This window comes from Rhinatrema bivittatum, chromosome 13, assembly GCF_901001135.1.
Source record: "Rhinatrema bivittatum chromosome 13, aRhiBiv1.1, whole genome shotgun sequence".
Classification (NCBI taxonomy): Eukaryota; Metazoa; Chordata; class Amphibia; order Gymnophiona; family Rhinatrematidae; genus Rhinatrema; species Rhinatrema bivittatum.
Window position 1 is genome coordinate 27126600 of NC_042627.1, and position 16015 is coordinate 27142614.

At 43.3% G+C, this 16015-nt stretch overlaps 1 protein-coding gene across 1 annotated transcript in view; it reads right to left on the reverse strand.

Annotated features, from left to right (window-relative positions):
- Positions 1-16015, reverse strand: part of USP3 (ubiquitin specific peptidase 3) — a 122326-nt gene that overhangs the window by 33217 nt on the left and 73094 nt on the right. Inside the window, exons 8-11 of the mRNA XM_029575775.1 lie at positions 14885-14998; positions 12810-12956; positions 8859-8965; positions 8354-8434 (exon numbers count right to left, since the gene is read on the reverse strand). Coding sequence (XP_029431635.1) covers positions 8354-8434; positions 8859-8965; positions 12810-12956; positions 14885-14998 — 449 coding nt within the window. The remainder of the gene's footprint in view (positions 1-8353; positions 8435-8858; positions 8966-12809; positions 12957-14884; positions 14999-16015) is intronic.

Here is a 16015-nt window from a genome sequence, read left to right on the forward strand (position 1 = left end):
TGGAATCTCTCCCCATACTTTCTTGAGACGTGGGCACTGGATCCACAGCCCTCAGTCTGAGGAGCCTTTGAAGCGTGAACTCCACTGCCTGCTTCTTCTGTGGGGAGTGGCAAGGGGACACCATGAATATGTCCCAAGGAATACTGCGAAATTCCAGTGCGTACCTTTCGCATATCACCTCTAGGACCCACCTCCAATAAGAGAGCGAGATATCCCCCTATTTCCTGTTCCAGAATTCAGTTCAGCAAACCTTCATTGGGAAGCTCAGGAAGGTCCACCACCCAAGCCTGCTCCTCTCTTGGGTTTCCAGGAACGAAAGGACTAAAGCCTACCGAAAGGCAGAGTCTGCTGAAAAGTCGTCCCTCTGTGGGGACAAAAACACCTGGAACCCCAGAAACGACCCCTCATACCAAACGGGCACTATAACTCTCTTTCTTAACCTCCAGCAACCGAGACATCGGATACTCACCCCACTTACTGGCCAGTTTCTCCAACTCGCACCCAAAGAAGAGCGAGCCTTTAAAAAGCATCTTGGTAAGACTGGCTTTGGAAGCAGTGTCAACTGACCAATTTCGCAACCAGAGTTAACGCCTAGCTGCTATCACCGAAGCCACTCCTCTGGCCGAGGTCCAGATGAAATCACAGCCTGCAGCAGACTCCATAACAGCTCTGCAAATCCCTCCAGTCTCATCAACCTCCTGAGAGAGAAGCAGACAAGATCTCTCCACTAGGGTACAACAGGAGGCAATCTGTAAATTCATCGCCACTGCCTCAAAGGCTTGCTTAAGAATAGCCTCAATTCTTTTGGGGAAAGGGGCGGGGGGAGGTCTTTTCCGAAGGGATGGGCTCCACCTTAACCAGATTGGAACCAGGCTGCTGGAGATAGAGCAGCTTTTAAACTAGAGCAAAGGGGAAAGCAGACAGTCGTTCAGCAGTGCATGGGTTGAAGGGAGGTATCTTCAAAGGATACTAATGAAGCATTAGAGTTGGGTATCCCAACAGAGAGGTTCCAATAATAAGAAAAGTAGTCCAAGTGCCTATAATTAAAAACTCACCTGAGCTAAGAGAGTCCAATTTATCCCTGTTAACTGAAAAGCAGAATGTAAATACAAACAAAAAACACACTTTGAAATGTTTGTATGCTAATGCCAGAAGTCTAAGTAGTAAGATGGGAGAATAAGAGTATAGAGCAATGAATGTCGACAGACTTAATTGGCATCTCAGAAACATGGTGGAAAGAGGATAGCCAATGAGATAGTGCTATACCAGGGTACAAATTATATAGCAGTGACAGAGAGGAGCATCTTGGCGTGGTGGTGCTTTATGTCTGGGATGGCATAGAGTCCAACAGGATAAAGATCCTGCATGAGACTAATTGCACAATTGAATCTTTATGGGAATCTTTATGCCGGGGCCTGCCAAATTCTGCACAGACTAACCAGGTACTGAATTATAATATAGTATCTTTAGAAGTAACAGAGTAAGAGCTTTCTATTTATTTTTAATTTTTTTCTATACCGATGTTCCTGTATACAATACATATCGCACCGGTTTACAAGGAACTGAACTGTCGCCTCAGGGGCGTAATACATTGTAACATGTTGACATAGAACTTTGAGGAATATGGCATACTTGGCATATATTGCCCATTGTAAGTAAGTAGTTGAAATCTGTTACATCTTTTCAAAAAAGATAAATGCTATTTAGCCAACTGTATAGTTTGACATCCGAACTACATTTAAAAAGCCTACAATGTCAGGAATGTCAGGAAGTATTTCTTCACGGAGAGGGTGATGGATGCCTGGAATGCCCTTCCGGAGGAAGTGGTGAAGACCAAAACTGTGAAGGACTTCAAAGGGGCGTGGGATAAACACTGTGGATCCATAAAGTCTAAAGGACGTGAATGAAGAGTGGGTGGCTCGTGGGAATGATGGCTACTACCTGGAGATAATTCCCTTATTCAATAAACATGCACACTGTTAATGTGACTCCAACATTGCTCTAAGCTTCAACAGCAAGAGGAAATGTGGAAAAAAGGATTTGCATTCACAAACAAGCGGGGAGTAGCTTGCTTGTTACGGCGGTTACTACCCCAAACCAAATAAGCCCAATACTTCACTTTCAATGCATATCCAGCATAGCTCTCTGCTTCAACGGCAGGGGAAATGAAGTAAAGCGGATCTATATACAGACAACCACCAACAAGGACTGAATTACATAGTCTGGGTAAACAAATAAGCATGGTGTAGCTTGCTTATTGCGGCAGTTACAACACCTAACTAATTAAGCTAGATATTTCACTTAGATGCAGTTCCAACACTGCTCTCTACATTAATGGTGGGGGTTGAAGGGAAATAGAAACAAAAGGTTACTAAGAGCCAAGAGTAACAGATAAGTATGAGAAAAAAGAAAAAAAAAAGTGCGAAACTTGCTGGGCAGACTGGATGGGCCGTTTGGTGGTCTTCTGCCGTCATTTCTAGGTTTCTATGTAATATCTATGTTAACAACCACAGGAACTTTTTGGAAACTCTGTTAAACATCGAAACTTTGTAAACCATTGTGATGGCGAAACTGAACGACAGTATATAGAACTAACTAGAAATCCCTTGTGTATTGGGGAAGAGAATAGTGATTGGAGTATACTACCATTCACCTGGCCAAAATGGTGAGATGGACAGTGAAATGCTAAGAGAAATTAGGGAAGCTAACCAAACCGGTAGTGCAGTAATAATGGGAGATCACCCCAACATTGGCTGGGTAAGTGAACCATCAGGGCATGCAAGAGATAAAGATCCTGGATGGAATAAAAGACAGTTTTATGGAGCAATTAGTTCAGGAACCAACGAGAGAGGGAGCAATTTCAGATCTAATTCTTAGTGGAGCCCAGGATTTGGTGAGAAAGGTAACTGTGGTGGGGCTGCTTGGCAATAAGTGATCATAATATGATCAAATTAGAATTATGACTGGAAGGGGGACAGTAAGAAAATCCACGGCTCTAGTGCTAAACTTTCAAAAGGGAAGCTTTGATAAAGTGAGAAAAATAGTTAGGGGCACTTAGAGAAGATAAGGCTATCGCGGAAAAATTAAACAATTTCTTTGCTTCGTTGTTTACTGAAGAGGATGTTGGAGAGATACCCGTTCCAGAGATGGTTTTCATGGGCGATTATTCAGATCAACTGAACTAAAATCACAGTGAACCTGGAAAAGCACCCTTGGGTTCTGAAAACTAAGAAATGAAATTTCAGACATATTTCAATTAATTTGTAACCTATCATTAAAATCATCCGATGTACCTGAAGATGGCCAATGTAACCCCTATATTTAAAAAGGGATCCAGGGGTGATCCCGGAAACTATAGACCGGTGAGCCTAACTTCAGTGCCAGGAAAAATCGTGGAAACTGTTATAAAGAATAAAATCACAAAACATTTAGATAGACACAGCCAACATGGATTTATCCAAGGGAAGTCTTGCCTCACAAATCTCCTACTTTTTTTTTTGAAGGGGTGAATAACCATGTGGGCAAAGGTGAACCAGTAGATGTAATGTATTTGGATTTTCAGAAAGTGTTTGACAAAGTCCTGCATGAGAGGCTTCTAAGAAAACTACAGAAGTGGTTTATCCTCCGATAACATCCGAGAGAATGTAAGATTACCATGACAAAATATGATGAATTCTCCGAAACCAAGGTTGCTGTTGTAAATAATGTTTGGTTAGTTAGCACCCCTCTAAAAAAATTTGATCTAACAAGCATGATGCTATTTCCTTTTACCCCCTTTTAGTAATTTTATATTAATGCAATGTTGTTTTAAGATCTTATATTGATTTTTATTTCTATTAATTTGCAATTTTAGTATTATTCTAGTAATAATTTGAATTAGAATTTTGTTATTTTATACTTTTATTGACCAATTTGTAAACCGTTGTGATGGTATTTCCAAATGACGGTATAAAAAAAAACCCAAACTGTCAAATAACTAAAAATATCCATTACATTATTACATTACTCCCATTCTATTATTACTATTATGATTCCTTACAAGTACCATGACTACTATTGTTGCATTATTCCTACCTCATGTTGATGTCATCATGGGTGGTCATACATGTTATATAGCTGAGGCCTGCAAAGTAGCCGATAGTTAGGCTTAAGCAAGATAAGTTCCATTGCAGGCTCATCCCACTAAAGAAGGGGGAAATGTAGAGAGAGATCTCATGTTTTACCCCTGAAAGCAGCAAATATGAATCCTAATAGCCAAAGAAGTATGCAAACAAGACTGACAGGCCCCCAAAGTACTGTCTCTTTACACTGAAGGATACTTTATCTAGATCTGCCTGTTTGTAAGTGCCTATTTAAATAAAAAAGATGAGGGGGTGGAGTCAATATGGCGATCTGAGCGGTCCCACAGCACATACTGCTCTGGCTTTTTTTTCCCCTCTTTAAAGTGATTTCCTTAACAAAAAAATACCTCCGAAACATAAAGGGAAGCTTAGGACTTACCCCTCTCTATCCCAGCGATCCCAACCGGGCAGAGAACCATCGCGCAGTGCGTCACTAAAACGGGAGGAACGGAGCTGGGAGGTCTGGCTGTCGGGTCACAGAGCGGAGTGTGTGACCCAACCTCGGAAGAGGTTTCCCTCAGCCCGTTGGACAATAGACTACCTCCGGCTGCGCGAGCAACTTCGATGCCACGTCTGCTTGGGAGCCCCGAAGTAGTGTCTCGCACCAAACAGTCTGAGGGGGCAGCGCCGTTGGGAGAGCAAGCACAGACCTCCATGAATAGTGGAGCGAGAGTGCCCCCGGGGATACAGAGCTGGGAAGGAGAGATGAGCAGCAGAGCCAAGGTGATGAGAGTCAAGGGCAGGAGCCCCTTCCCTTTACCGAGGGTAATTTAATACCAAAGAAACCAGAAATAGTCACATTAGATTCACTGTGGAATCTGACATCGACAATGGCAAAGTCAATTGTAGACTGCTCGGTTAAAATTAATTCTGTGTCCTGTCAGCTGGACGTAATGAATGAGAACTTTGAGGGATACAAGCTGGAGGTTACAGAGAAATTTCTAAGTATGGAAAATGATTTAAAACAAGTCAAAGAGACTCAGACAACTATCATACAAGATTGTGGAGCAGTGAAGAGAAAAATTGAAGATACAGAAAACACGCTGAGGCATTTAAATTTGAGTGTGTTAAACTTTCCTAGGGTGACTGGAGAAATTCCTAGAATCACCATAAAGCGGTATTTTCATGAAAGATTAGAGATTTCCCCGGATAAGACTCCACTCCTAGACAAAGTTTACTTTCTGCCAATACGGAAAAACTAGCAAATGCAACCGGCTCCCAACATATTAGAAAATTTAACAGACTCTCTCGAGTCCTCCACATATGAAATTGCGGAGAAAACAACATTACTGATATCCTTCAACGAAAGTGATATGGGAGAAATAATGCGAGCCTATTTTAAGAAGATCAATGCCACATTTATGGGATCTCGTATCAGAATATTCCCGGACTTAACAAAAGACACAGCAAAAAAGGAAGAAGAACTTTCTGGTTTTAAAACAGGATGCTCTAGCAGTGGGTGCCTCTTTCATACTTAGGTTCCCATGCAAATGTGTCCTAAAGTATGGAAGGGATAATTATATATTTTTTCATCCCGAGCAGGTAAAAAGCTTTGTCAAGGCCAAAAAAGTGTTACTGCAAGTAGGTAGCAACTACGTGATTATGCATGAGCTTATGCATATTTATCAGCTGTGAAGTATAAGACAGGGGGGCAAATATGGAAAAAGGAGGGCCTGAGGAGTGAAGGCCCCCTGGGGGGGGGGCAAACCCTTAGAGAGTCACTGAGAGCGAACTAAAGCAGCCCGTACCCCCAGCTATCGAGAAGAGAGAAGACTAGGTGTGGCCAGGAGACCGGAGAGAAGAGACTCCCTGACGAGAGATGGTGGTGAGCAGTCCAAGGCAATGGGTAGCCAAAAGCAGCCCAACAGCTCTGCCAGTACGGGAAGGGACCCAGTAGCAAGCCTCCAGACAGCCGGTAGCTCTGCCAGAACTCATCCTGGTGGTTAAATAAGCAAACAAGATGTTAGGAATTATTAGGAAGGGAATGTCATAATGTCTCTGAACCACTCCACTTGGGGTTCCATTCTGGTCGCTGCATCTCAAAAAGGTATAGATGCAGTGGAGAAGGGCAACCTAAATTATTTTTTATTTATTTGATTTATATTCCGCTTTTTGACACTTCAAAAAGGGATGGAATGGCTCCCCTATGAGGAAAGGCTAAAGAGGTTAGGACTGTTCACCCTGGAGAAGAGATGACGGAGGCGGGATTTGATGGAGGTCTATAAAATCATGAGAAGACTAGAACAGGTTAATGTAAATGAGTTGCTACTCTTTCAGATAATTCAAGGACTAGGGAGCGCTCCATTAAGTTAGCAAGTAGCACATTTAAAACAAATTACAAGCAATTATTTCACTTATTGCATAATTTAGCTCTGGAATTCATTGCCAGAGGATGTGGTTAAGGCAGTTAGCTTATCTAGGTTTGGACAAGTTCCTGGAGTAGTCCATAAACTGCTATTGGTCAAGCTGACTTAGGAAATAGCCAATGCTTATTACCGGCATTAGTAGCATGGGATCTATTTAATGTTCGGGTACTTGCCAGGTAATTGTATCCTGGATTGGTCACTGCTGGAAATAAGATGCTGGACTTTTATGGACCCTCATCCGCAGTTTGACCCAAAATGGCAACTTATGTATCTCATGCATATTCACTGTTAACAGCATGTTTGAGGCTTTTGAGGAACAGAGTTGGCCACCACTGCTCTAGGTGGTCTCATCAATGACCTGTACAGAGGCAATACAACATTTTTTCTATTAGCTATGCCTTTCCCTATGCACCCCAGTATCCCTCTGGCTGCCACCTTATCACAGACTTTAAAAAAAAGCCCCAATAAACTCAGAAATCTGAGGTAACTATAACAAGACCAAAAAACCACACCATACTGCTCCTCAGTATATTCTTTTTGTCATTAAATCAGCTATTTTTGTAGGACCTTCATGGGAACAACTTTAAACCAACAGAAAGGATACACAACTTTTCTGGTCCACTTTTATTTAATTTTATCTCATTTGTGTATATCCATTTTTTGTAGTTTTTTTTTTACTTTTTTTCTTTAAAACACAGTCCCAACCCGTGAAGATCCTTAAATTGGGTCACATCCCAAACACCATGTCTCATTTCAAAGAAAATCTCATGAGAGCTGCTTTCACTTATCTTTTTATCTGGAGTCCAGTTTTATTCACAACCCCACCTTATCACACCATTGCACTACCTTGAGATCAGATTCTATTACTCCAATGTCTGGTTGGGGCATATCAAGTTTCTTATCTTCTGAACCCCCGCCCTGCAAATCAAATACTACCCCCTTGAATTTCTGCACATCAAATGCTTAACTGTACTTTTTGTATTGAAGCACTCAGATAATTTCTCATTCCGTTTACTCCCTAATGGCTGTCCATGCTGTTGCACATCTTTGTGCCATCTGCAAAAAGGCAAACCTGACCCTTGTGCAAAACTGCCAACAATAATATCGAACAGAAGTGGCCCCAGGACAGATCCCTGATGCACTCCACTAAATCACCTCTCTCTCCTCAGATTGAATTCAATTTACCACCAATTTCTGCTGTCTACCATTTAACCAGTCTTTAATCCAGCCCATCGCCTGAGGCTGCTCAGTTTATTAGCCTCCTATGCAGGGCAGTACCAAAAGCTTTGCTGAAATCCAAGTAAATAACATCCAGTGCATGCCCTCAATCTAATTCTGTAGTCACCTTCTCAAGTTCAAATAAGACGACCCATAATCATGGAGTCTAGCAACATGAAAACACATTACCTATGTCATTATACTAATATGAAATCTGATATATACATCATATAAAGTAAATTCTGATCGGACACCTGCATATTCATGGTAATTTTAAGACAGCAAACAATACTGATTTCTTGCATGAACTGTGCAAGGGAAGTAAAACATTGTCCTGCTCTTTCAGTTCATGTTTTGCTATTTGAAAAATACCATAGGTATTTCATATTTACTTGTCTCTTTAATAAGAATGAATGTGTTCTACAAAGCTCTATTTATTCAGAGATAACCATAAAATTGAAACCATATTTCCCATTTGAGCAGAAGGAGAACAAAAGAGAACATGGAGAACACACGTCTGCTTTCTGAACCATTCTGACACATTTCTTAAGACAAAGAGCTCTACTTAATTGCAACTCAACAAAACACAAACCCTCTGCCTATTTTCCAAAAGTACTCTGATATAAAAGGGCTCTGTTAGCATCTTACCCCATAGAGTGCATGTTGGTCCGTTCTCTTGGCCTTTAGTACGTTTATTTCTGAATTGACTTGGAATATCTAGTGAAAGGTCTGAAAAATAATTAAAAGCATATAAAAACTGAACTAGCTTATTATACATGAAAGAAAGAATAAAAAAAATCCTCACACACACACAGGAATGTACTTGTTTATGGACTAGTGGTTAGAACACAAGACTGCATTTCTGCTGCCCATTCACTCTGGGACCTCAAAACATATCCAAGCGCAACTTCATCTTCCTTTCTTTAGCCTTTTTTTTTTTTTTTTTTTTCAGTTGAGTAGTTGCTGTTTTTCCTTACGACTTGCAAAGGCTTATGCTACAATCTACATGAAATGTACTATATGAAAATCAAGCTTCCTTTCTTTGTCTCTTACGGGCCATAAATATTTAACATTTTCCAGTGTAAGGAGATGAAAAACTGGAGAGTAAGAGCTTTACAGCAGTTACATCTTGACACAAAATAAAATTTCTTACCTAGGAATGGATCAAACTTTCTAGATTCTGTCCCACATATTAAGCAATTAACTTCATTCTGAAGAATGCCTCCAAATATGGATGTGACAACAGTAGAGGCTCCATTTCTAAAGAAAAAAAAAACCAAAACCTCACATTTTTTATGGTATTTTGTATTTAAATTAGATTAAGAACAGTTTGCTAATTGGTTTTTTTTATGCTAGCTGATCTTCCTGCTCCTTTGAACTTCCAGCTGAACCAGAACCAGTCTTGACTGGGCTATGTGACCATAAGCCTTCAATCACAGCTATATTCTGTTTATTTGATTTTTTTAAAATTGTATTTATATTCCACCTTTCAACCACTTGAAAGCAGGTTGCATTCATATACTGTGGTTATTTCCCTGTCCCAGAGGGCTCATAATCTACATTTGTACCTGAAGCAATGGAATGTGACTTGCCAAAGGTCACAAGGAACAGCAGTGGGATTTCAATCCTCTCTTCCCTGGTTCATAGCCTGATGCTCTATCCACTAGGCTACTCCTGTGCTATTAGTCCTCACACATGGGTGACATCAGATGGAGCCCAGATATGGAAAACATGTCAGTTTCTAGAACTTTCACTAGGCACATTGAGTATGCCCTATACCACGCGTCCACACAGGGGCCCCTCTGTAATTCTGTGTTACGAGACTGAAATTAAAATTTAAAAAATAGGAGAAACCCAACTCCGTGGGGTGGCGGGTGGATTTCATGAGGACTAACATCCAGCTGTCCTCGGAGAACACCTGTTACAGGTAAGAAACTCTTTTGCCAAGGACAAGCAGGATGGTAGTCCTCAGACATGGGTGAATCTCTAGCTACAGGCTGATCCCAAATACAAAAAGGAGACCAATAGACAGCTAACCAGGTGCCAATGGGCACATCACTGGTGTTTTTGGTTACAGAGGGGGCGACAGCCTGAACCTAAACATCAGGCCCTAGGTTGGGAGAGTTGGGTTCTACACCTTAAACAGGTTCCGAAGGACAGACTGATGAACCTACTGTCACGTCAGCCATCCCTATCCAGACAGTAAAGGGATGTGAATGTGTGAAGAGAACTCCATCGCAGCCTTGCAGATCTTTTCCACGGGAACTGCTCGCAAGTGGGCCACTGACGCTGCCATGGCTCTCACAGAAACACTAGTGTCTCCAACACCTGAATGGTCAAGCGCACGGATTTGATGGCCCCTGCCCATCGCTATGGGTACGGACAACTGGTTTACACTCCCTGGGGCCCAGTTAAAACCCCTTCCCTGGATTTGACCAAGGAGCCAGCTGGGGCTTGTGAGCTCTCTGCTGCTTGGGACGGCTGTGGGAGACCAGACTGTGTTGATGGAAGCGAGGAGGCGGAAGATAGTACTTCCTTTAGCGAAAGAAAGACTTCCTGGATAAGGAGGATAGGTGCGGAGTACTGACGGAGAGTTGGAGGGTTTCATGCTGGTCCCGGAGTTGGGCCATAGCATTCCTCATTCTATCTCTGAAGAGATTATCTCCAGTATACAGCATGTCTGCAAGTAGTTCCTGTACCTCTGGTCTGAGGCCTGCAGCCATGCCATTCTGCGGGCCCTGATTCTCGCTGCATAGACTCTCGATGCTGTCTCAGTACAGGAACCACACGAGCTTTGTGTTTTCACATTCCAGACCCTTGTGCGCCAGTGACATGAGGGTGTCTTGCTGCTGTTGAGGCAGCTGCTTAGTCACCTCTACACCTGCTTCCAGATGTCCTGCAAGTACCAGCTCATGTAGAGCTGGTAGGCAGAGATGCGGGCAATAACCATTACACCTTGGAACACCTTCCTCCCAAGAGCATTTAATCGCTCTGTGGTCCCTCCCTGGAGTGCGAGGAGAGGGTCGGAGAGTGCTTGGCCCTCAAGGACAGATTTGACTACTACCAACTGGTGGGGCAGCTGATGCTTATCAAACCCAGCAACCTTCTAGATGTGGTAGACCCCGTACGCCTTCTTGTTAATGGGAGGCACAGAGGTGTGTTCCCATATCCTTAGCAACTCCTTAAGGATCTCGTGTACAGGAACTGCCACAATCTCCTTAGGAGGCTCCACGAACTGGAGGATCTCAAGCATTTTGTGCCTGGCATCCTCATCAGTCAAAAGTTAAAATGGGATAGCCTCCGCCATCACCCTCACAAACGCTGCGAAGCTCAAGTCCTCAGGCCAGGACTCCTTCACTCATCTGGAGGAGAAGGGTCTGACGGGAGACCAGAGTCCTCGGAGGAGGACACAGTCAGATCATCCGCCTCAGGGGGTCACAGGGACCCTCATCCTCACTGTATGCTATGGGGATGGGCCACTAGCTGCTCAGCCTTTGTCCAGGAAATGCAGGCACCAGTAGAACTGGACAATGGGGGGAGGCTACAGGCCTCGGCATCTCTGCCAGCCTTAGTGGAGCTCCACCTCAGAGGAACTGACAATGGCCACCCTATTGGTAGAGGGTAGGCAGCCAGCTGGGTCGGCAACGCACTGATGAGCATGTTGAGTTTCTCCAGCAGCGGTAGGATGACTGGCAGCACTGGTTCCAGTGCCTTCAGTGCACAGGCCTGATGCCCTTCAGTGCCCAATCCAATGCCAGCTGGAATCGACACTCCAGCTGCTCATCAAATGTTGCCGATGTCAACACCAACTGGGAGGAAGAAGGGGTGGTCAGATCTTCGGACCTGAGAGGTGGATCGGCGATTTGCAAAAGGACCCATGGCACCATAGAGGATGGTCTTATCACTATGGGGTTGCTTCAGAGGCCTCATGGCAAAAGCTGGTGCATCCCCACACCCGGCACCATGCATCGATGGGGATCAGAGCAGATGTTTCTTAAGCTTCCTTCAATGCTTGGCTCAGTCTTTCCCCGGTGCAGAGGCCGAAGACGATGAACTTACCATCCTAGGCCCGGAGGAGATAGACAATGGTCGGTCTCCGGAGAGCCATCCACCAACAGCAACGACGGAACCGGTGTCCATTGGTGCAGCTCCAAGGTCCATTGATGCCGATGCTGCCAAAGTCGATGGCTTGGACTTCCTCAACTGAAGAGCTGATCCACATTGTCAAGTCGAAGCAGACGTCACTTCAGGATCATCCTGGCGTGTAAGCAGCAATCTCGGACATCAGGCGATGCCCCAGGCAAACGATACATACTTCATGAAGATCAGTGATAGATGTGGTCCTCAGGCACCAGGGGCATTGGCGAAAACCAGACGTGGCCATGAGGGGTGAAACAAAAGGGCTGACATGTTGAAAATTATGGTGGAAGGCAGCAATGCTCGGTGGGCACTGCTACCACGGGGGGAAATTGACTGTGAAAAAAAAACTTCCCTGAAACATAGAAAACCTTGACTGGAGACACTATGGGGAAGCACAGAGAGGGACCCGGAGATAGAATTGAGAAGGGGAAAAAATGCGGAGAGAGAGTTTTCCACAAGGCTAAAAACAGCCAAAGTGAGCTCAATCACACCAAAAGGTTTACAGTTCTGTGGAAAAGAAGAGACTGAAGAGGGACCCCTGTCTGGACGTGTGGTATAGGGCATGCTGGGCATGCTCAGTGTGCCTAGTCAAAGTTCTAGAAACTTTGAAATATGTTTTTTGCATCGGCGCTCCATCTGTTGATGTCACCCACGTGTGAGAACTACTATCCTGCTTGTCCTCAGAGAATGGTGCCTCCTCAGCTCTGGGAACAAAAGACCAGAGATCAAACCCAGGTCCTCTGAATGCCAGTGCGCAGCACTGCCACTGAACTGCTGAGCTGGTGCTAGCAAATTTTATGTTTTTTTTTTGTTTTTTCTTAAATTGCCCAAATCATAGATCAAAAATATAAAATCTTCATATGGCCAATGTCATACATACAGAGTTGGATTCCTGAAAAATGCTGCAAAAAAAGGGACAGCTGTGGAAAAGTGTACACCTGAGACCATTAAAACAGATTCTTACATGCAACATTTGTTGCTTGACGACAGGCCAGAATTTTCTTGAGAAAGCACAGAGTGGCCGACACCATTGTAACCACCTTGAAGCTCCAAATGTAAATGGTCCAAAAGATATCGCATGAATTCATGAGCATCCTGTTGTTGGTATCCCCTGGAAAGAAAAGCAAAACAAAACAATGTGCATACTGAATATTAACAGATGTCTACCAAAATAAATTGTCCAATTCTATGGGTTTAAAACTAAATATAAAGAAATTACAAAGCAATTGTTCATCACTTAAACTAGACTGGAAACATCCTGCATATCACTAACAGAATCCCTTACAGCACAGAAAGCCTGAAATTGTAATTTTATATTTGATACCCAACACTGATTCCCCATTTTTTAGTGGCATGAGAAAAGAGTGCTTAAATAGTGGATGCACAGTCTCAAAATGCTACAAAATCTGAGTGAGATTTAACTTGTTCTTTTACCCCCTCTAAGTATGTCATCAAATTATTTTATTCCTGTGTTTTCCAAATTTAGTAGAACACCCATTTATTTATTTATTTTTTTTGGAGGATTCCCTCTTAGTAAGACTGCAAGAGAACACCTCTGACTTCCCTGGTCTCCAGCACTATCAGCTAAACAAGAAGGACGAGGGTCTGAGGATGTTGCAGATGCAATTAATTGGACAAGGAAAAGAAGCGGACAGCCTCAGGCCCAAGCCTAAAATGACCAAGAACATTTTAAAAATAAAACAAGCAGCACAATTTGTCCTAAAAGGTAAGAGAAACAAATCCCACAGAGTTGTCGAAATAACTTCACTTAGGATTTACTGCCCTGTTTCCCATCCTCAATACCACAGCGGATGCAGTGTGCCACAGAAACTCCAGAGGAGAATGCTAGTTACACACCACTAGAAGTGCAACTTTCTTACCAAAATGAAATGCATTAGCTTTTCTTTCTTTCATCACTTCAAGGAATGTGTTCCCCCACTCTCCCACACACAGTTGTGAAGTCTCTGACCAATTACGCCTCCCTTCTGCAGCACAGCTTTTCAGTAACGTTACCACCGGGCCATTTCTGTGTTAGTCTTATTCTGTGATCCAGGGAATGAAAAACTGTGTGTAGCACACTTTCCTCACAGATTTAAAGCAGACGAGACAATCAGGTATCTTAAGCTGGGGAAAATCTCACAAACTGAGGCAGGAATTGCAGAGGTGGTGACATCATTGAGACTCAGAATTCAGCAAGAGACTGCAGCAGGAAGCAGTAATCGGCCAGACACTCTGCAGCTATACTCAACCGACAGGATAGACTAGAATTGGAGAATATTTCTGAACAGTATTGTTCTAATGTTCTAATATCGTTACCACTTGGTCCTGTTCTCTCCTTTACCTCTAGTTCTAAGTTCCTACAAAGTTAGCCTTGTTATTTTATACACACTTGTTTGATGTAATTTTCCAATATTGGTTCTGTGTAAACCGAAGTGGTATGTACTAGTACATGAACTCCGGTATATAAAAGCCTTTAATTAAATAAATAAATAAATAAATAAATAAATGCCATCTCAGCCTAGTTTTGTCACATATTGTATATTCCAGGTTCTGATGCTGCATTCTGTTGATCTGCAGGGGCTGTGCAAATCTGCACAGCTACACAAAACAAGCTACAACACTACTACACTTAACCATGATAATAAATAGTGCTATACTCAAAAGGGGTAATTTTCAAAAGGATTTGCAAGCTTAAAACTGGGTTTTACATGTCAATGCATTTTACGTGTGTAAGTGGGCTTTTGAAAATTGCTACAATATATGACATTGAATTGTCAAGAGGTTCCACACATATAGGCACACTTTAAGCACGTAAATGGGCTTTTGAAAACTGCTACAATACTATGTTACATTTATGAAAGTAACCCCTGTGAAAATTACCTCCATAGTGAGAGGATAGCTCCATTGCTAGAAAAAAAAATATGCATGAAAATTATCCAGCAGGTTTTCATTAAGGAAACAAGTCAACCAAATACAGAATTTCATGTCCTACCAGAAAGATAAAAAGGCCAACACCACGTATTCAGTTCTTCTCCTCACCTGAAATTTGGCATGATTTTCCATATAACATAAAATAAGGACTCTGGGCTAAATGCAGTCTGGCTTCCTTGCCATAAAGCACAAAGCGTTTTTCTAAACTCTTCCACCAAGGAACTGGAGGAGAAAGACAAACAATTAACGGGGAATACAAGGCCTCCTGATAAAATGCAATGCTAATCTGAACACAAGCAAAATCAATTCAGACCCAGCATCTGCTTCATTTGCCTTCTTGGGAGTGGAAGGATTTTTTTTTTTTTATATATATATAATTGATTTAAAAGGGTTCATTTTCCACAATCAAACTGCCCGATTATCAGTAGTCAGAACAAACTGGAACTCAATGGACAGATGTCTCCTTTCAACCAAACTATGTAGTAGAGATGAGCTTCGTTTTTTTCTACCGGGTCGTTTTTTGAGTCGGACACTGCGGGGTAAAGTTTGTTTTTCCTCGGTTAGTTTTTTGGAAAACACGAACAAAAACTAAACGGGGAAAAATGAAACGGGCCCAAAAAATGACGCGGGAAAACGAAGCTCAAAAAAACCCACCCCAAGCATTAAAATTTACTATAATACATTAAATACAACCCCCCCCCACCACCCCGATCCCTCCCCAAGACTTACTAACATCCCTGGTGGTCCAGCGGGGTCCCACGAGGGATTTCCCCCTCCGTGCCATCGGGCTGTCTGGCCTGCCTCGATCAAAATGGCGCAGATAGCCTTTGACCTACTATGTCAGTGGGGCTACCAGTGCCATTGGTCAAACCCTGTCACATGGCCATCGGCGCCATCTTGTGCTCCTACCAATGGCACTGGTAGCCCCTGTGACATAGTCAGGGCAAAGGCTATCGGCGCCATTTTGATTACTGGCAGCCGACGGTCCGAGTGCAGGAGGTCGCTCCCGGACCCCCGCTGACCACCAGGGACTTTTGGCAAGTCCTGGGGGACCCTCCTCACCCCCACAAGACTTGCCAAAAGCCCAGCAGGGGTCATAGTAGGTCAAAGGCTATCGGCGCCATTTTGATCGAGGCAGGCCAGACAGCCCGACGGCACGGAGGGAGAAATCCCTTGCGGGACCCCGCTGGACCACCAGGGATGTTAATTCTTGGGGAGGGGGGGCGCAGGGGTTGTATT